The sequence below is a fragment of the Acromyrmex echinatior genome, chromosome 3 (assembly GCF_024713525.1).
Source record: "Acromyrmex echinatior isolate Ae372 chromosome 3, ASM2471352v2, whole genome shotgun sequence".
Lineage (NCBI taxonomy): Eukaryota > Metazoa > Arthropoda > Insecta > Hymenoptera > Formicidae > Acromyrmex > Acromyrmex echinatior.
Window position 1 is genome coordinate 6,325,046 of NC_141854.1, and position 22,621 is coordinate 6,347,666.

At 30.4% G+C, this 22,621-nt stretch overlaps 2 protein-coding genes and 1 non-coding gene across 5 annotated transcripts in view; 2 read left to right on the top strand and 1 right to left on the bottom strand.

Annotated features, from left to right (window-relative positions):
- nAChRa3 (nicotinic acetylcholine receptor alpha3 subunit) overlaps positions 1-12,296 on the bottom strand; it is a 95,277-nt gene extending 82,981 nt beyond the window's left edge. The window contains exon 1 of one of the 2 annotated variants that reach the window (XM_011067451.2): positions 11,755-12,296. The gene's annotated coding sequence lies outside the window, so the exon portion shown is untranslated. The remainder of the gene's footprint in view (positions 1-11,754) is intronic. The other variant, XM_011067450.2, reaches the window with a different exon arrangement.
- Positions 5,855-5,928, top strand: TRNAN-GUU (transfer RNA asparagine (anticodon GUU)). Its single transcript has one exon. It is a non-coding gene; the product is annotated as a tRNA-Asn (tRNA).
- A 416-nt stretch (positions 12,297-12,712) lies between the features above and the next one.
- On the top strand, positions 12,713-21,588 carry LOC105152905 (dynein regulatory complex protein 9). 2 transcript variants are annotated; one of them, XM_011067453.2, is made up of 6 exons: positions 12,713-16,377; positions 16,448-16,546; positions 18,377-18,617; positions 18,745-18,951; positions 19,293-19,424; positions 20,554-21,588. In XM_011067453.2, exons 1-6 carry the CDS (start codon positions 16,205-16,207, stop codon positions 20,752-20,754), a joined length of 1,053 nt encoding a protein of 350 aa, XP_011065755.2. In that variant the 5' UTR covers positions 12,713-16,204; the 3' UTR covers positions 20,755-21,588. The 2 variants fall into 2 exon arrangements, with proteins under 2 accessions (XP_011065755.2, XP_011065756.1); XM_011067454.2 differs by having other exon boundaries at positions 16,206-16,372.
- The last annotated feature ends 1,033 nt before the right edge of the window (positions 21,589-22,621 follow it).

Sequence of the window (22,621 nt, forward strand, 5' to 3'; positions counted from 1 at the left end):
TTTTCCGGAATCACGGCGTTAATCCCGTTGTTAGTATCCAAGATGTCATTGACCCTCCAATGATTATAAGGATGTTCATCATAAGCGTCAAGGGCACTTGCGCATTTTCTTCCCTCTTTCCTTCTTTCTTTACTCCTCTTTTTCAAGCACATAGCACTCCCATGCAACCCAATTTAGCGCAGGGCACGAAAGAGCGTTCGGCGATATTGAGCCGTAAGATGTGCGACCTACTTGCGAGACCTCTCTCTCCCGCCTTACCTTTTTCTCCGTCCCCTCCACGACCTACCTACTTACCTACCTACCTTCTATCTACGTCTAATTCCTTCACTTCAATCTTTTTACAGCCCTGATCGAGCGATTGCGTATTTATTTTCTAAATCCTCGATGATGCGTTCCTTCTTCCGATTCTCGCACCTCGCGTCTTAATTCTATTAACCCTCGATTGTTGCAGTTAATCTTCATTACACTGCATCCGCTGAGAATACGGAAAATGCAGTTTATCAAAAGGAAACGTTTTAGAAACACATTGGAGAAAATCTTACGGTAAGCTCTTCTCTTTCTCTCTCTCTCTCTCTCTCTCTCTCTCTCTCTCTCTCTCTCTCTCCCCTCTCTCCCTCTTTCCACCCCCCCTCATTTTTCACGTTTTCTGTGTTTCTTATATTTTGTTATTTTTATAAAAAAACGTAAAAGTGTAGAAACATTTTCTGTATATTGCTCTGTGAAATTCTTGGAAAATAAAGCTATTACTTGTTAATACATATAGCTAGAAAAATATAAATCTTATATGTTTTAAGTATAATCTTTTCTTTTTATATCATTCTTAACGTATAATTTCTAAGACAATTCATAGATTTTTTTATAGAATTCTTACGTAATCATAGCTGATCTTTAGTCACATTTAATTTGCGTTAAGTTAGGGTTTTAACGTTTCGAGGTTTTTATGCGTAATTTTATGTGAGAGTTTCTTAAAATATCGAGGTTTACTGCACTTAATGAAGATTGATCGTTAATTTGCATAGCGTAATTGGTCGTGTACGTTAATTACACGTCTTTTACTGCATCACGGATCGCTAAATTTCACAGTAATAAGTCTCACATATTTTTTTATAATTTGATTTAATTTTAATAAATCATATACCTACTATATCAGATTTATTACTAGATAGATAGAGAGAGAGATGGAGAGAGAGATAGAGAGAGAGAGAGAGAGAGAGAGAGAGAGAGAGAGAGAGAGAGAGAGAGCACTTGGAGTTTTATTATATTCTTTTTCAGAATACTTTTTGAATAATATATAAAAGATTTTATGAAGATTTTAATATTATTCATATACTAATCTCCGCGTATTACATGAGAGATTGTCCTAACTACATTTTCTTCAATTATCTCAAACGGTTACCACTGTAACCATTATATAGAGAGACAAATCGATTCGCCTGAAAAGCACGGACGATTCATCGCACGAGTTATCACTCCCGCGATGATCCTGTTTCTGTTTCCAATTTCCTTTCTGTCGTGCCGAATCTGGAACACAGCTCTTCTTTCGTTCATAAAGTTTCAATAAAATTCATCCAGGAACGAATGGCTAAACGAACGCCCTCCGCTCTCGCTCTCGTCCTTGTTCGTCCAGCTCACTTCCCGAAACAAATTACTTTGTAGGCGTTCAAACTACCGAAAGCTATTACGCGGCTTCGACAGTAGAAATTCTCGTTGAATGTAGACCTAAACGGCTCTCGATTCCGCGGATAGAAGAGACACAGTCAACCAACCATGCACCGGATCGTCATCTAACTCGTGTACTTAACGAAGCGATACGAGATCCTCATTGTTTCACGGTGAGGAATATCGGAAACATCACAAGTAATATAAAGTTTGGGATAATCGAGAAAATATATAGCATACTTATGTGTATCTAATATCATAGTAATAATGTTATTTATCGCAATGCATATCGACAAATTTATATGAAATATAATAAAGCTTTCGAAAGAACTAATATAGTGAAATAATTTTTCCAAGAACAGATTTAGTAATGAATATACATTTAGTTCTACTTATAGAATTATTATGCCGTAAAAAAATATTAAAGTACAAAATTATCAAAATCAAATAATCAGATATTGAATAATAAATACTAAAATATGATAGAAATTTTTATAATATCGTTATTATTATATATTATATCAAATGTAAATATATTAGGAAAAATAAAAAATTAGATATGTATTTTGCTACTGTTTTATAAATAAAATTTTTATAGATATGCAAATGTATAAGAAAAACAAGATTCTTTTAATTTATCAAAAGTACAAGTAATAAGATAGAAAAATCACATTTCAATATCATCTATCTAATCATAGCTAATTTAATTTTAATAATAATAATTCTGTATATTATAATAAAAGAGTATTGATAAAAATTGCGTTTGATAATTCAAAGATTTTAAAAATAAATTTCGAGCATGGAATGTAGTATTTGATTGTTAAGATAAAAAAAAAAAGATTGTCGAGAACTAGCTCATTAGTTTCTTGTTTGAATTGTCATCTATGTGGACGCAACCAGGCCAGAGCTCTTTGTAAGTACATCTGAATGAGAAAGTTCTACGATCTTTATGTGTTCTATTCTCAATGAAGAAAGTTTAATTCTGAGATACGATGGATGTCAGTGGAGAACTATCCATCTGAAGTTTTTTGTTTTAAATTTTATTATAATCGTTTTTATTATGGAAATGCATTTTTTGCGAGTAAAAACGCCCAAAAAACAAATTTAATTTTTTATATATTTGTAAAATAAAAAAATATAATCTGTGAAATAAATCTATTTTCGACTAACTTACAAAGCTTTCATAATTGTTATTAGGTATGCATAAATTTTAGCTTTTTTTTTTAAAGTCCTGGTTTTCAAAGTAATTATTTTGAATTCAAATAGCTTATCGTTTTTTCATATATTTGTAAGAATGATACCGAATTATTTAAAAAGCATATTTAATGATGCACATAATCTTATGAAAAAGTTTTGTATTCGATTATTATGTTCAGTCTTCCAGTAAGAAAAAAACGCTGCTAAAGTATATAAATCAATCTGCTTTGTGCTTGGCGAGGATATTGTGTCTCACAATATATGCAAATGTTAGTTTCATTTTAAAGACAGTAATTTTTACGTAAAACTTTTTTTGTATATGAGATAAAATATATAAAATGTGCTTCATTAGAAACCTCTTAAATAAAACTATTAATGCCAAACGCTATTGTCATCAATTAAATGTTTTAGCCAAAAAAATAGAAAAAAATTATTTATATTATATAATAAATAAAAAAATATTTAATTTAAAAAGCTAAAATTTCTCTGTATATCTCTAATATTTTATAAATATGGATTTTTAAGATAGTGAAAGGAAGTTCTTCAATTTTCTTAATACGAATGAATTTATGACAGAAGAATATAATAATACGTCAAATAAAAAAATATATTAGTTGAGATTCTCCAGTGTAAATATAATTCTCTATTTTTTATATATTATTTATTATTTATTTAAGTATAAGAAACATATATATTATGGATATAAACTTGATTCCCTGAGAGCTGCCTCTTCTGAGAGATCCTCTTTTCTTCCATGATGAAAACAAGTATAGAGAGAGAGAGAGAGAGAGAGAGAGAGAGAGAGAGAGAGAGAGAGAGAGAGAAGTAGAGAAAAGAATTAAGTAGAGAATAGAATGTTGCAAAGAATATAATTGTTTCTGAAATGTTTCAAAACTTTATTTTTATTATTAACTATTGTGTAATTATATCTCGTTGAATTAATCCCGTGGTTTTTTAATCCACTTTTATAAAAAGAAACAAACTTAAAAGAATAGCATAGTGGAGACTTAAATTAGGTTAAACTTGATATTCTATAGATTTAACAGTGCGTTCGTAAAATTCTTATCCTCGATATTAAATATTTTAGTAATATCATTTTTAAATCAAAATTATGTTATAATTAAAATTATGTATTAAAATAAATTCATTTGAATTGAAGTAAGAAATTGAATTTCCTATCTCTTCAAATTTGATTTGCAAAAGGACTATCCATCTTTATAGTCGCTCATAACTTAAAAACTATTGGCGCTTTGATATCTTTACCAAAGAAAAATTGACTTTAAATTACTCTAGAAGTTTATCTTTGAAGTACCTTACAGTACGATGCACATTCTGCATATTTAATAGTACAATTTCATCAATACAAAATATCAACTAGTTTCCGTTAGTTATGCTAACAATGTATTATGTAAATGTAGTGTAATAAAATAGAAATACCGGTGACCTGTAATTCGATATGTAATTGTGAGATAAGCGGCTCTTTTGTTACACTTTCCGATACATCTAGAATTTAAATGGTGTATAGGAGTATGTTAGAAAACTGGTCAAGTATGTTGTATCTTCAGGTGCATTAGCGAGCTGCCTGAAAGGTCGCAATAAATTATGTGATAACCGCACTCTCCCTCTCATGCATGCTCTCACTTCCTACTCTCTCCTTTTCTATCTGCACTTTGCCGTCGTTTCCATTTTCCACACTCCCATTTCACATTGTTATGTTCCTGCCGTTCCTGTTACGACGGCTTAGTTTAAAGGGCGAATTTCCGTTTTGTTATTATTTGAACAGGCTTGAACGGGGGAAATCGATAAATTCCCCCGCTTGGCATCTTTGCTCGGAATCTCGTAGCATTAACCGGAGATTAACATTACCGCTATTTACACGGATAACGTTAACGCAGAGAATGAACGGTAAACTAGAGACGACGGGAAATTGATGAGAAGTTCTCTGAAGAAATTTATCACAATATATTGGAATAATTTGAAAATCGTAGAGAATTTGATTGCTTACAGAATGACGTACTGTACAATGATGCTCAAAAAGAATTTAAAGAATTCAAGTAATATCTGTGCTGTAAATAGGCAATTGGTTATTGAAATATCGTTTTATTATCTCTCAAATTTGTTTAAAAGAAAGAGTGTTCTAGTTTCTTTAAAATGGTCGGACGAGTTTGAGGGAGTATGCGTAAGTGCGGCAAGAAAATTATACGTTTTGCCACGACAAGACGATAACGACGCTTAATTGCATAAAGCAATATAGAAGAATAATAAAAGTGTCTGTGTAGGGAAAGAAGAGAGGGAGAGAGGAGCACTTGTCGTCGGATACTTTCTCTTATCGCTTGCCACTCAACGCAATTTTCTTGTCAGCAAATTTCCCCTTACCTCTCGTTAAACGAGAGCAACGTCTCTAACAGCTCGAAGTTTTCCTCGATTATTTAGGTGCCAATTACAATAATCAGCGAATATTTCCTTTCCTAAGGAAGACCGAAAATTAAAGTAAAAATATTGAAATAAATTAGATAAATATTGAAATAAATATTGAGATAAATACACTATATTTGTGCTCAATTTTCAAAGTATTCCCTAAACGCCACAAATTTTTTAATAATTTTATCGTTCTTTATTCTCAGTAAATCAAAATTTACAAAAAACATTATTCTTTTTATTTACACATTTTTGGGCAGAAATTAATCTTTTTTTAAACATCTTACTTTACTTGACACATCTTAAATGTGTTTATTAAAAAAATATGTTTGTCTTATAATAAATTATAACAGAATGTTTTTGAATTATATTAGTCGAATTAAACAGACTTATGCCCATTTCCACCAACGTAAATTAACTTTAATCTCGGTTCAACTTATTCTTCGTCTTTTTCTAATCTTTAGAATTGGAAAAAGACGAAGAGTAAATTGAACCGAGATTAAATTTAATTTACATTGGTGGAAACGAGCATTAGTCATATTCATACTTATGTAACCATATAAGATAACGGAAAACGTTGGCCTCCGTGGCGCAATCGGCTAGCGCGTTCGGCTGTTAACCGAAAGGTTGGTGGTTCGAGCCCACCCGGGGGCGTATTTTTTTTATATACTATATAAATCTGTGCTGTAGCTATACAAGTATCAAAAATCTACACACACATTATGTTCATATAACAACCTTTTTTATAATAACTTTTTAAACTGTTTACAAAAATGTTTACATTCCATATGCATAATATATACATATATTTATCTGAGCGTAGAATATTTTTAGAAATGTAAACATTTTTATATGAATTATTATCATTTTTGTGCGCGCGTAACAGTAAATATCATCCTAATATATTTTTATATTCCTACTATATAACAAAATATAAATGGTAAATATAATTTTTTATGTAATCCATCCTATAAAATTTTTTCGGCACTCGACAGTACGTTGAAAGAATTAAATGTCGTTAAATCGTGTCGCTGTCACAATGACTGATATGGAATTCAAATAGGTTTATGGATACGTCCACATGCCGCGGAATGGGTGGTCACTGACATAAAACTCATTGGAAAATCTCTCGTCATGTATCCTGCTACAACCCGCTATCCTCTTATTGAAGAACTAAAACCGTAAAGGATCTCTAGTGTTCCTTTGACTTGAATTTATAAAGAGCCGCGAACAAAGTTCGCAGCCGCGATCTAATAAATATTAAATATTGGCCTCCACTGGCTGCTTGTCGCGCATTAATAAATTTCAAATTATCGACATGCGTGACAAATTTAAAGAGATATTAATAATAGAGAGATCGGTTGGTAATTGAGAATGATCCTATCATTATCTTAACATTGTAATTTTATAATCGTGGTCGTCTCTGTTATTTGATTTAAATAATCACAATAATGGAATTGTTACGGTTCTTTGTGTTGGATATTACGGTGGAAATAGAGCTTGAAAATTATAATATTAAATTTCTCGTACTATAATACGCGCACTGATGTATATGTACTTATTTTTGTACATATACATAATTATGGGCAATTTGCCATTAAATTATATCACGAGGAAATTAATAAATAGAAACTGCCAGGCTATTTTCATTTTCATATCTTCTATCATCGAACATTTGCGCCTAAAAATATGCATAATTGATATCTAACAGTCCAAACATATGTCGCAAAATAAATACGCTACAAACCGGTTTGATGTGAACAAAATGTGAGGAACCAGAAAATTGCGTAACGTTTATCTTTGTAGTTTCACAGACAATGTTTGAATAGAGCATTGAAACAGATGTACTTTCGGTGAATTTCAATTTTGATACTGTAGACACGTGAAATGGATCTCAGTATTTATTCATGACAATGAAAATAGGGTAGTCACATATTTTTTTATATGGACAAAATATTCGGAAGTATATATATATATATATATATATATATATATATATATAATATTATAGACAAGGAAATAATGTCGTTATTTTTTCCTTTTTATAATAATAATTTGGTAATAACGTTGCAATTTTACATAACAATAAGTAATAGTAAGTGATTAAATAAATCTTGATTTTTCGCAATAAGTTCTTTATAGTGTTTGAGATGCTTATTAGCATCAGTATTATTAAATTACTTGTTAATTTTATTTGTAATATTATATGTACTTTAGTTTATGATGAGTGTTTTACCAACAAATAATTAATGTGCAATTTGTATAAATGAAATTTGTAAAAATCGTGCAAAAAGTTATTAGACATTCTTTGATGGAATAAGGCTTTCTTCGATTATTTATATTGCTCACATATCGATCGAACTCACTTATTATTATATGTATAGATACGCATACACTTATGTTGATTTAATATAATCAAAAATTAAATTTGTTAGATTGCAGAAACAATTTTAGCAATACAGATAATTTGCTAGTATTTTTGCATAAATTCACATTATAGAAATCGACTTTTTTAATCATTTTTATATAGATATATTGAGATAAAATTCGCGAAAAATAAATATTTTATGAGACATTTATTTCATATTGTGAATATATTACTTATATTCTGTTAAAATATGGAGCGTGTGTGAGTACATATTCTTTGTCCTAATATTTTTTACATGAAAGTTCTTTTTACTTTTTTGTTCATCAGAATATTTCCATGTGTTTTAAATATGTCAATAATATGAAATATTCTATATATTAATATATAGAAATTAATATATAGAAACATAGATTAAACTGTCGAAATTGTACTTTCATTGGCAGGAAATATAAATTTTCATAAAGTTTCTCATAAGATAAACTCCAAAAGAATCAATTTTAAACTTGTAAAAGGAAATGAAACATTTTGTAAGCACACATGATGATTAATCAATATTTTTGCAAACTCGTCGTAGACCTAAATATGTGTTTATATCCAAATAAAAATTATAGTCGATATCGATGAACTCAATCTTGACTCTTATGTTTGAGATTCGCAGTGATATTAAAATGCAACGAATGCAAACATTCACGATAGAAGCTGAATTCAGAGTGATCCGGACGAAATAATATTCATGAAAATATTTTTGCCTGTATAACTTGCAGAAGAGCGTGATCCTCAAATCCAAATACCCAGAATCCAAATAATATTTAAAAATACAAAAATGCGAGTTTGACCTGACAATAATAAAAATAGAGACAAGTTTTTATCAAAGATACAAGTCTAAAAATGTCGATACTACTGGTTTAATCATTTTAATAGTGCATTATTTTTATGCGGATATTTGTCTTATAAAATATCTTACAAGTCCAAATCATTTATTATTTTTTTATGCGAACAGTTTTATTTTATATAATAAATAATTAAGAAAAAATTAATATAATATACTAAATTAAAAAAAAGATATATCTTATTAAGAAATGAATTAAAAATTTTCAAGATAATTTTTAAATTAGAAATTTTTAAATTACAAAATATTACTTTAAAGGTCTCATCAAAACTTGTTTTTATATAGACTTTAATATATATGCGAAAGTAATAGTAACGGATGTACATCTTTAGATTCTCTCAACTAGACTATAATATCTCTAACTTCTCGATGTTAAGCTTGTATCGGGCCGCACATTATATATATATATTTATATATATGTACATACAACAAGCTCTTGAGCTTCTTGTCAATTTGCGTCGTTGGCACTGGCTTATATCACGATCCGTTTACGATCATTTATCGGCACCGACGTCGACATGGAACTTAAGGCACTTAGGACAAATCGTGATCTACGAGCGAAGCATGAGGGGCACGGCTCCGAGGGAGCGGCTCAACTTGCCTCAAGACACTTCGAGATAGCTCCCGTTCGAAGTGCCGTCACTAATTAAGAAATACTTCCCTTGACGCCTACCTTAACAGTTCAGGCGCGCCTGATTCTGACCTACACTCTCGCATGGCTGACCATCAACAACGTTCATCTACTTATCTCTTGAGAAAAAAATAAAGCTGTTTGCGTTTTTCAACATCTTAAGTCCGTATCAGACTGAGATTAGAATTTAACCGATCAAAGCAAGGTTTTAAATCTAATATTGATTTCCTTTCTTCTGATTAATGAAATTCCAATCCAATCTCAATCTCAATCTGATACGAGCATTACCGTAAAATACTCTGATTATACTATTTAAAATAAAATAAAAATTATTTTTCTTATAAAGAAATTTACAGCACAGCATTAACTACAGTTTTGCAATAATATTTTACAACAGTAAAAATTGATTTATCCAACATAAATCTGATCCTCTAATATGTTACTATAACTTTTCCTTTAATATATAATTAATATGATATTTCTGCACATTAATAATGTTGACTAAAACAAACATAATGTATATCAAATAGGCGCTCTATATCATTTTGCAAGGAAAAATTTTGTTGGATCACAGAGATACCCTAATTTCTTGTTTTTATGACAGCATGCTTTTACGATGAAACGACTTTTACAAACTTATATCCCTCGAATCATCTTGGGTTTAAATTGAATTAAAATCTAAAAGTTAAATGTAAGACGGCAGATCAAACTTATTGAGCAATTGCTTTTATATGCGCATCGAATATATTTTCAAGCAAATACGAATTCATGAAAGTTGGATTAAACCGTTCCCGAAAAGCGATCCAAATTACGTTTGAAAACCTTAGATTTAAACAGCGGCAATTCTTTCTAAAATTAGTGAATATGTGTGTTTTCGGGATTAATTAATCACTTTGAGATAAATATTGTAACGTACTATTCACACAAATGTCAATTGCGCGTAAGCAATACAAATGGCCATTTAAAAAATTAATCTAAAAGATTAATTTAAAGAATTAACATTCATAACTTTAAAATTTGTAATGCTTAGAGTAAAGTTAAATAAAGTTGAAGATTATTTATCAATTAGTTTTCAATTATTCAATTTAGTTTCCAATTATATTTAGTTAAATATAAGAGTTTTTTTAGGTTGCTGTATATACGAATCTAACATCAAATTGATAAATTCATGAAAGACATTTACACATTTATACATTTTGCAATAATCCAGACATTTATTAAATTTTAATATCTGTCGTATTGAATATACCATTTGGAATTTGCCAATTTTGATATCTCTCTTTTCACATTTTGGCCTAAAATATCCTTAAATTTAATTAAGTATAGTTATAATTTATAATTATATTTATATTGAAAACTATTTGTTAAATCACAGTAATGACTAATTTACAGCTTTTCTACAGCATTTCTTATTAATGTAGTGCTAATAATGAATGTCAATAAAAAAAAATTTTAGTTTTAATTTTCATGATACACTAATTGTAAATTTGATAAATTTGAGTTTAATATATAAGAATTAAATAATATCACTGTCCAACACTATATTGCAACATGAGTATGAATAATCCTATGTATTTTTGAATACGAATCCGTTGTCCAAATTTGATCGTCACGTCACAACTTTAAGAGAAATAGTATCAAAATAGCATAAAAATTATGATTTTGAGATCTTTATGACATTGTGTGTAGCACTGATAACAAATATTATTTCTAAATTTTGTTTTTATTACACGAAAGTATAAATACATTTTTGTTCGTTTTAATAAATCATTTTTCATTTTTGAGATATATTAATTTGAAAAAAGTTTTTTTCCCATGTATAATACATGCATTATTACACAGAAAAAGAGAATTATTATTATTAAATTAATATATATCTCGAAAACGAAAAATTTAAAAGAATCAAAACACATTTTAAAGTTAAAAGTTGATTCTTTCACGTAGCATTAATAAAAATAAAGAAAGACTTGCTGTCGGTATCACATCATGAATACCTTCAGAATTGTTGTTTTACATCTTTGACCATTTTTCTTGAAAATGCGAACTAATAATCAAAATTGAGTAACGGATTCGTTTTGTTCAGCCGACAAAAATATATCGAAAATGAAATTCACATTCGCGATACAAAGGAAAAAAAAGATCGAATTTTGCCCGGTTATTATATTCAAAGTCAATATCCTTTAAATAAAAAAAGACTTTTATAATTGATAAATAATCATTGATTTTATTTAACTTTTCCCTTGAATATTTCCACAATATTAAAATCATGGAAAATATGTAATAATGTAAGTAAATATTTATTTTAACTGATGTATATGTTTTATGGTCACATGTTTTTTTTAATTGCAATATATAACACTATTATACATTGTACATATAATCTGCCTTCAGATTATATTTAACGTATGACGTCCTTTGTCTTTTTATTATTGTTATTTAATTATTATGAAATTCTTGATTCTTTTTCGAAAAATTATTAAATTAAATATTAGTTAATTATTACATATAAATTAATGATTTCCTTTATTAATCCCGTTTTCAATTTTTCATTCATGAGTTCAATACTTTCAAAACACGATTTAAAAGACTCACCTTTGACGCGCCGGTCGACTACAGATGCTAGATGAGAGCGGATGATCAGTTCAGTATCGCAGCACGCAGCAGACACGAAGGAAGCAGTCACGATGAGCGCGTACTGAGTTCTTCTCTCTTGGTCTCTTGACTCTCTTGGTTCTCTCTCGGTGATTCAAGATTCGTATGATGTAGCAGGAATAGTGCGTACCAGAAGTCGAGTTCCGAGAAGTCACTGCGATCGCGGTTCGTAGTGGAGGGTTCTGAGGGAGAAAAGCGTCCAGCAACAGCGATAGCGATAGCGACAACGACAGCGACAGCGACAACGAGGGCGATGATGAAAGTGATATGATGTACTAGGAGGAGTGCGTGCCAGAACTGAACGCCGAGAAGTCACTGCGATCGCGGTTCGCGGTGGAATGTTCCGAGGGAGAAAAGCGTCCAGCTACAGCGACGGCAACGACGAAAGTGAGGGGCGCACAACGGGTAGACGAGAACAACCCTCTTTCGCTGCTATCACCACCGACACCACTCTTGCGTCTCCTCGCCACGGCATCGGGCGCGGCGGAAACGCGCCGTCGCGACGCCGCCTCGCGAATACGCACGCGCCACGACGCCGGAGGTGGCCTCCTGGTCGCCGTATGTGTACATACACATACGTTTTCCTGCACGCGGGTTAAGTCCACTTCGGACTATGATAACAGCCGACAGGGTGGGACGGTTTACTCTTGCATTAGATAAGGGATAGCTACCCTATTTCGACTGTTGAAACGATATTTCTCTAAATTCCGTCTACCGTTTTGCACTTTGCATTTTTTTGTAGCCGCTGCAAGAATGTCGAAATATTCGATTACTGTAACTTTTTGTATCATTGATGAAAGTATTATGTAAAATTAAGTTAATATAAAATAAAAAAGATTACATTTTCTATACGTATGATAAGCATTATCAGATTCTAAACATTTTTAAATATCGAAACAATTATTTAATAGGTTAATCCACTTCTAGTCACTTCTAAAATCATCATAATATTTCACACGCTTGACATTCTTAATATTCTCCATCTAATTTTTGCATCTCGAAGTTCTTATTTCAAGTTTAATCGGGAGATGACTTGCCACCTGTCAGATCGAGCGATTAATCGAGTAAGTCTCGAAAAGCAGCACAATGAGATACCCATACATACGCAGGTCCAGAATTTGTCGGATTTCTTTGTAACGGATGATCGTTACCTTGTTTTCACGAATTCATGATCCGATATTCTTCACGATAAACGGAGACACGAGCTTGAAGAACCTCTTTTGACAATGCAGATTCAATTAAAAGTCTCTTCTGGGTATGAAAACTTTTTCAATCAAACTGATACGTGCTAGCGCGCCCTTTTTCGCCGCAAGATTTTTTTCCCTGGGCAAGGGTCCAGGACCCTAACGCGATCGGATAGTAATTATGTCGGTATCAATTTAACAGTTTTCGACTTTCGTTCACTTCGCCTCGCGGAATAATTGATGAAGAGCCAATAGCGAGGTTTCTTCCTTCGAAGTAGATCAAGTAAAACAATGTTTATTGAATTTTCACAGTTTCCTTTTTCCAACGTGAATTTTGTCGCAAAAGTAAGTTCTAACTTATTATCGTACTGTATTTAATAGCATTTATCTATTAAACTTCTCTTTGAAAAACATATTATAATATTTATAAACTTTTCTATTTTACTTTGCAAGATGTATATAAGTATGTATTATATGTTATATTATTTCTTAATTATAGTTACTAAAAATACGAAGATAATAGCAGAAGAACAATGTGAAAAATCTTTTGCTGTGCTGAGAGATAAAAGGCGAGCGGGAGATTTCATAACACCTAAAATCGATAATTTCAAACAGGCATTCTGTGACGTTGCGGCAAAATTGCACGATGCATTTCCTCGGCCTCGTGTAAGCCAAGATGTACTTGGCTTCGTCTAACGCGCTAAAAGTGTGTCCATGCCTTTAAAGACTACACAACTTTTCCACAAAAAGTTTCTTTCTCCGCGAGAACTTTCCTAGAAATGTGCGAGAAGCAGAATCGCGTTTGAGAGTATGTGTTTGCAGAACGATATGACGCGACGCTCGTAATGACGAGCGTATTAAGTAGCAAGTTCTTTTTGGATTTTTCACGATTTCCATTTTCCGAAAATTATAACGAAATCACGCGCGACTCGATAAATTTAATTTCAAAAGTGTCACGGAGTTGGAGATCGTATGTTTGCGTTTTTTTTTTACATTATCAGAGAAAAAAAATTCTTTCAGCAAATGCTTCTTCCTTTTCGTTTGAAAGGATTTTTTTACGTGTAGCCTTGCTTTCCTTTTTTATTTTCTTATTTTCACGTCTACTGCCGCTTTAATATCCATGGTCCCCCGAGTTCGTTTCCACGGCAGCCCGCGGCGATGGATCAAACTGTTTAATTTGCTCAAAAGGTTTGCAGAGTTACAGAGTTTTTCTTCTTTTTCGTTTTTTACAGAGTACAGTGTGTCGATGTAATGCCTGCGCGTCCAATAATGTGCTAATAAACTTGTGAAAAGTGTCAGTTTATTTGTAAAGTTTAGCTGTTTATATAACAATGTACTATGTGTATTTTATATAATACTTTTATATAATTACTTTCACTATTTTCATTGTATGCCTACTGAATGATTGTTGAATGTATTCTTCTTACTAGCACATTCTACAAGCAATATAATTATAATGTTTTAAAATACTATAAACATAATATTAATAATTTTAGTTGCCATCTTATTAAATTAAAACATATAGGATTATTATTAATAAATAATAAGGTATACAGGATGAATCACAAATTAATATCTTAAGAATTATTCGGAAAAATTCTTAATAATAATACATTGTGTATAAATTATTTGCATTTTTAAAAATAAATGTTTAAAAGAGAAATCAAGAATATTTTAAGATTACTTGAGAAATGTAGATTTACCTTAACATCTGTTACGTAAAATAGCATTATTAATAATAAATCTCTTAAAAGTAATATTCAAAAATTAAAAAATTAACGACGCTTTCAAATATACGTTATTAAAATTATACCTTTTTTCTTTCTCATTAGTTCCACCAATAATTTTTCCAATATCTTGATTGATGCTAAAATATTAATTTATAACAAATTAAGTGACGCGCCTTGTATATTAATAAAAAATGTTACATAAATTGAATATTAAAATAGTTATTCATTGAAATTAATGGTCATTCGCTAAATTTGTTTTATTGTCTTTATCTTTTGCTCTTTTATTATTGATTTTCGATAATATATTTTTCGTAAAAAGTCAATTTAGAAAATTAAATACATAAAAATTGTTCCTTGTTAATCATTTCGAGCGCATCTATCCTGCCCCTATTTCTCTGAAAAGACAGTTAGTATTCTGATTGTGCTGTTGATGTTATTCAAAATTTAAGAAAATAACAGAGAATGATCTTGAAGTCAAGCTTCTTCACAGGAACATGTGATAAATTGGCTTATCAAACAGATGTAGACTGACACGACATATTTATCAAGTGAATATATTTAACATACATTGAATTTGTCGACGTTGAACATAAAACATATGTACAAGAACTTGCATAAAAGTGCATGAATCTTACTCCGTCGTGTGAAATATTCTTTACATCGTGAAAACATACATGATTCTGTCATTCTTGCGCAGTTTCCATCAAAATTATTTTCGCGCTTCATAGTATGTTCTCTAATACTTTTAAAGTAAAGTGTCATTCTAAAGAGTGAAATCTCACTCTTAAAGATTGAAAATTGAGTCACTCTTTTTCAAGATTCTCTAAAAAAATCTTGTTCTTGAATTGATTAACGTTTTAATGATACATTTTTCTGTTATCTCGGAAAATTACTAGCTAATAAACAAAAAGTGACTCACTGTGTTTGATACTGACTGGCCAACATTATTAGAAGCCGGTTCTTGATTTATTTTTATAGTAATGTTTTGCGATATAGTGCTCTGTGAACGTCCTTATATTTGCTGGATAATTAATTATAATTAATTAAAATTGTTTGATAAATTAGTTCTCCGTAATCTATTTTACGATATTTCTTTTCTTTTTTTCTTTTCCTTTTTCTTTCACTCTTTTTTAATTCCGACATTTAAATTTTCTCGATGTAGGGGAGCTCACCATGACAGGATAATTTTTATTCACAGTTTTTATATATGTTAGTTTATGCTGTCTCTGAGGAAGACTCAAAAGTGAGTCGAAACATGTAAGCGCATTTTAGTGAATAAAGAAGTTTCACATTTCATAGAAATATTATTTGCGCGACGATTATCTTCTACGCTTGACTTCTACTGTCTGTATCCTTTCTAGTTCTTTAAAAAAAATTTAGAAACTAAATTTAAATTATGTATAAAAACATTTGTTAATAAAAACAGCTAACAAACAATGAATGAAAGATTGATTCGATGTTGTAGGAAAAAAACAAATGGAAATGTCAATTGGATCGAAAAGTATTGCCGGATTTTCAGCGACGGTGTGTGAAGTTGTCCTAGAAGTCCTACAGGAATGTGCGGACTCATTGGCCGTTTACCAAAACATCTTACGACAACAATCGACAATAGAAGATGATGATGCCACTAATATTTTCCCAAATGTTAAGTATGTTTTGCGGATATAGTGCAATAAACGCGACTGTATTATGACTTGTCTGCTGTACATATATCCACAGGATTTCGGAAACGTCTATTCTGCAAACGCTTGCCAGAGGCGCCGCGGAAATGACGGATTCACGAAGGGAGGCTGCACGTGAAAAGCTTCTACAAGACAGGTTGGCTTGTTTAATCTGTCCATAAGCCTGTTTGAAAGACCGACATGTGGTAGTGGCGGATCAGCCAATAGACTACGATAAAATAGAACCTCAAAACGAAATTAATTACATAATTAATAAATTAATATTTGCTTTATGAAGAAATATAAAGAGCAAACAATTTTCTTCTTTTATTTGTCACATGCAGTATCAAATAAACATTAATTTTTAATCGTATAAATATTAAAATATTATGATAATAACAGTTACTATATATTTTTTATTATTCTTTATGTGCTGCGATTCAAATAATTATTATCTGCACTGTCCTCTAATTAAACGTAATTTTGTATGTTTTCGTTATTTAAATATGAAGATTTTATATGTAGAATATTCATTTATTTTAATTAATAAAAAATTTTAATAATTGCATTTTATTATTATTGTCTTAATAATCATGAAATCTAAATATGTTTTTTAATTGTGACCGAGAAAATTTTCAAACTATTTCGATCCGTTACTGTTAAGCAATACTATTAATATATCATGCAGATCTAATAAGTAAATTCAATTATAAATAATTCCACTCATCCTCTCAAATATCTTTTACATTCGTTTTTTTTTAAGTATGAAAATAGGATCAAAAATATAATAAACGAAATCTAAAAAACGACGAATCAAGTACTGCAAGCAAACAATAAAATATCTTCAAAGTCTAACAAAAATTTATCTTTCTCATGATTGCAAGATTAGATTTTAACTCATAAAATAAAATGTATATTAGTAAGAACTATGCAATAAAACTTAAAAATTTTTAGCATATAATTTAGCATATAATTTATGTATATTTACCAGCAAAAAAGTTGCAATACTTTTCTTTCGATGAGTTTCGAAACTTAGCCTTGTTTAGTTATAGAGCAGTTGAACGTAAATGAGATCTATAAGTAGGAAATCAATCTCAGCGAGTAGGCTACATTCCGAAACTCATCGAAAAAAAATGTTGCAACCTTTTTGCTTGCACATATATGTATATACATATTACAGGGTGCGTCCAGATTATCGAAATCGAAACTCGAACCGAAACCATCGAGCAAACTCGAGCCACGAGTATTTCGACTGACTTTTATTGTTTTTTACCGAGCCGCGTAACAAATGTTTATCGAAATACTCGCGGCTCAAGGTTCGGTTCGAGTTTTGACTGGATAATCTGGATATACCCTTTAACATATCCATTGTATTGATTAATACGAGTAGCATTGTTATTTCTTTACCTTTAAAATGAAAATTCGTGAGTTTTACATTATATATAATACAAAATATCATCAAAAATATACATTATACATACGATATATTATAGCATACGATATATCATAAGATTATATTAGAATGGCGTTTAAAAAATTAATACACACGAAAATAAATTATTATACACTATGTCATCTTTTATAGTAATTTGATTAATTTCGTATCTTACTATACAAATAATATTTTATATTTTAATAAATATAAAATTCATAAAAAAATTATATGCTTTTAATTAGAATTTAAGCAAAATTCTTCTTTTATTAGCTATATTTGACTTTAATTGTTCAATACTTTTCAGAAATATGATTTTTTAAACGTGCTAAGATGTATATATATATATATTTTACTGGACGTCCAAAGATTAAGGTCCGGTTTTTCATTATCTAGTTAACTTGTGGGTAAGTTTAACCTGATATTTCATCCAATAGGCTTCATCCATGACATCATCATAAATGAAGCCTATTGGATAAAATATCAAGTTAAGCCTAACTATAAGTTAAGCAGATAATGAAAAATCAGATTTAAGAGATATCGTTTACGTTATAGTTTATATGTGAGCAGTATAATAGAAGACTTGAAGCGGGAAATTAGCGAACATGGAACCATCGATGTATTAATCAAAGAAATCGAGAGAATTACGTCACAAGAAGAACAAGAGCATCTTTTAATAGAAGAGAATGAAAGCATGCAAATAATCGTGGCAGAGTTACGAAAAGCAATTGCCGATAAAAAAACAGCAAATGAAAAGGAAGAAGAGCGTTTAACAAAGAAGCTTACTTTGACACGGGTAAATGTTTCATAAGTCGGAACGTTTACAAATATACACAATAATGATAAATCATGAAATTTTATCGTTTAATCATTGTACATAAGTAGAGTTACGTTAAAATGAAACTGGTTGGCAAAATGTTTAGGACGAGAAGGAGAAGCTGAAACTAATTAAGGACGTGGAGATAAAATATGTCCGAGTGTGGGAAGCGGCACGTCGGGAGCAGTATGTACTACGTTATGAGTTGAAAATGGACGAATTGAAAAAGACATTGAATGATCATTGCGTGCGCGAGAGAAATGAAAATCACGTGAATGATGTATTAATGCGTTATCTGACGCGACGTATAGCGGTGAGAGTAAATTCTTTCTCAGCTTCTTTTTGTTTAAAACGAGCAAAAATGTCTTACAGACATCTTTTACCTTTTACTTAAACAGTCAAGACTTAAAAGGGTCCGTCATTAAAATTAAGACGGACACTTAAGCGATCTTGTAAATTCTTCAGCGAAAAAGCTTAAAAGGTTGCTGAAAAATGTACTTTGAGATCGTAGCCATTTTACGATTTTTCTTTAGCGGATATGTTAACACAAATTTGGCGTTTTTACTAAATGTCAAGCATGAAATAAATTTCGTTAAATTTAAGATGAGTCACGCTCTTGGAAAGATAACAAAAATATTTACTTTGAATTTACAGCTCATCGAGACTCGGATCGAGCAATGGCGACAGAGGTACGATCGAGAGAAGAAAATGTATGAGAAGGAGATCCGTAAAGTACGCAATGAGATTGGAAATGCTCAGAAATACTTGGAGGAACTTACGACGGAGGTAATGATTCAAAAACTGTACGACAGTGCGAGAAATATTTTGATTTCATTCCGCGCAACAGGAACGGCGGACGCAGTGCAGTAAATCAATTTGTATTCCGCCGTTCATTATTTTGACCATCGCTACTGTGAATCTTAATTGTTGGATAAAGAGGATCCTAAACGGTGCAACAAGCGTAATCACTATCTTATTTCGCATTCTCTCTGTGACTATTTGATTTACTACGTTACGTCTCATCTATTGACAATTAAGCTCGGATAACTTGGCCCGCATGAATTTAAAGGGCGCGCTGAAGTTTCGTTGGGTAATCGATAATTCGTGTCAAGAACGTGTCTGAGACTCAGAAATGTTAACGATCGTTATTAATAGGTGAAATTTCCTCGAATTCTGGGCTCTTGAGATCCCTTCACATGTTTCAGACCGGTTTACGTTTAAGCGAGAACTAAACCATTGACCGGAAGTCTGTAGATTAATTTCTCTTAGCTTAGGTATCTACATATATAGGAATGTAGTAGAATTCGTAAAGCCAACAAGAGCTAGAATGCATTTTATGTGTTCGAATATGTATTAAATTATTTTCTACATTTTCGAATTACCTTCGAACACAAGGAATCACATCTTTTTTTTTTTTAATTCTTTTTAATTATATTACGAATTTTAATTTTTTTTATATTCTGAATTATGTATATCAATCTCTACTTAATAGTATACTAATATATTAACATTATTAATAAATTAATATAGAAAGACTGTCGTGATAATTTTACAGATCTATTTCTACAAATCGATTTCTTCACAAATCTTGTGAATTTTAATCATTCATAATAAAAATTTATTTCGAATATAAGATACACAATACTTACAATTCCTAAAGGATGTATAACTGTAATAAGACATACACACAATTTTCTACATCAGAGTTGTCCAGTTTAGATCTTATACCTTTTAATTGTACATTCGTATATGTAATGGACAAGATCGAACCTTCCCTTCTTACTTACGAAGATACACGATTGCGTAAAACCCCGTGAATCTTATATAAAACATACTTATTTCTGAGAAAGACACTCGGGTTCAATAAAATATGTCGGTAAATTCGCGTTGAAACTGGATACGGTATTTGTTGCAGTATTGCAATAATCAGGAATTCATCGACACGTACCTCGCGGAGCAGGAGGCACTTCGAAGACAAAAGGAGCACGAGGATCATGTGCGCCTCAGTATAATTAAGATGCAAGCCTGGTGGCGAGGTGTTATGGTGCGTCGAAAGCTGGGGCCGTATCGATCTGAAGAGAAAAAGAAGAAGAAGTCTGTTAAAACAAAAAAATAACTCTTCCTTCTGCTCGGTTGAGTTATTCTTAATCATAATGCATCGTTCTAATTCATTTAATTTAATTGAACAATGAAATGACTATTAAAGATGTATTAACGTAATTTTTAACAAAATAAAAAAATTATTATATCTAACTTATTTTACAATTAAAAAATATATTTACTTACCTTGAATACATGTAAATATATCAGATACTTCAAATCATCTTATTAAATCATATACTAGTGTTCTTGACAATCTAAAGTGTATTATGAAATCTTTATTATTATAATTAATGACAATTTTTTCAATATAATATTCTATTTTTATATGTTTTATTAGTTTCATAAGTTCACGTAAAGAATATATTATTTGTATTCTTTCACAATCTAACAAATTAGTCATAGCAGATTAGATTTTATACTGATATAAGTAATACTAAATCTACATACTAAAATATTTCGTATCATCATTATCTTCAATTGGGAATGTTCCTAATGGTGGAAATGTATTAATATCTTCGTCTTTATCAGATGAATCTTCCATTTCCACGTAAATAATAGTAGTGCCATTTCATTATAATTCATTATAATAATCATAGGAAAAATCCCTTTGAAATTCCCGCTAAAAAATATAATATGAAATTTTACACATTACATAAAGCTGATATTTTATGTGTTGTACAACAAGACTTTTTAAATCAATTGACTACAGGATAAAAAAGTTCTTGGATTTCTGTCCGGCAGTCAGTAAACAGATTTGAGAAGTCTTATCGTACAACACATGAAATATGGACCTAATACAAACAGTAATATAAATTATAATAATAAGAAAGATGAATACTTTAGTATTTACTTTACTATTTTTTATTGTTGAACTGACACTTTCAAAATTTAAAGTGAGTGGACACTTTCAAAATTTAAAGTGAGATACATATATGTTTATAATAATATGTTGTATTATTATAATAATAATAATAATAATACCAACAGTTTATAAGACTTTGGGAAACATGTACTTCAATACATTCATCTTGGAGCTTATGGATTATTATCCTCAATGTCTCAGAAATAATCAACGAAAGTATGTTCGGAGCTATGCATACTATAAAACTCAAAGATGTCGATATAAATGTCCAGATACTAAGAAGCATAATGTGGCAGCTAATCTGTTAATAATATTTTACATTTGTTAATATAAAGGTATATTAAAAAGAAATATTACAAATTCACTTTTCATTAGGGCTTATAGCTTGACGCATTACAATGTCTTTTTTTTTTGTACGTGAGGAGCAATATGGGCTAATAGTTCCTTAAAAAGATCTTCGTCCATTCGATAATCATTTTTGTAGGACATAGAATCTTGCAAACAAGTAAAATTAATATATGGCCAAAATTTATTTCTATGAGCATGAATTAAATATCGGATACATGTAATACAAAAAGGTGTATTGATCCTCTTTTTTCTACGTTTAATAAAAAGAGATATATTTTTTTATGGTCAAATATACAGATATTAGTGATATATGCTTTTATATTTTCAATATCAGAATATACATACAAGTAACATAAATCAAAGCTAACGAGAGTCAAACGCAGATGATCAGACGTAACATCTTAAAAAAAATAATCAAATTATGAATTCTCTGATAAATCCTCATTTTATGTTACGCATTATATATTGTATATATATATATATATATATATATATATATATATATATATATGGATATTCATGAAAAAGAATTACATTATGTATGTGCAATGTCGTATTCATTTATTGATACTATATTATTACCTAAAATGGCATTGGACGTAAGGAAAAAGTGCTACTATGGCTTCATATCGATATAACTATTAAAGTTAAAAATCTGTACTTTATGTAT

Coding starts and splice junctions, on each gene's coding strand:
- LOC105152905 (XM_011067453.2), top strand. CDS start 16,205: ATGGAAATGTCAATTGGATCGAAAAGTATTGCCGGATTTTCAGCGACG. Junction 18,952..19,292: donor ATCTGACGCGACGTATAGCG/GTGAGAGTAAAT, acceptor TTGAATTTACAG/CTCATCGAGACTCGGATCGA. Junction 19,425..20,553: donor TGGAGGAACTTACGACGGAG/GTAATGATTCAA, acceptor TATTTGTTGCAG/TATTGCAATAATCAGGAATT.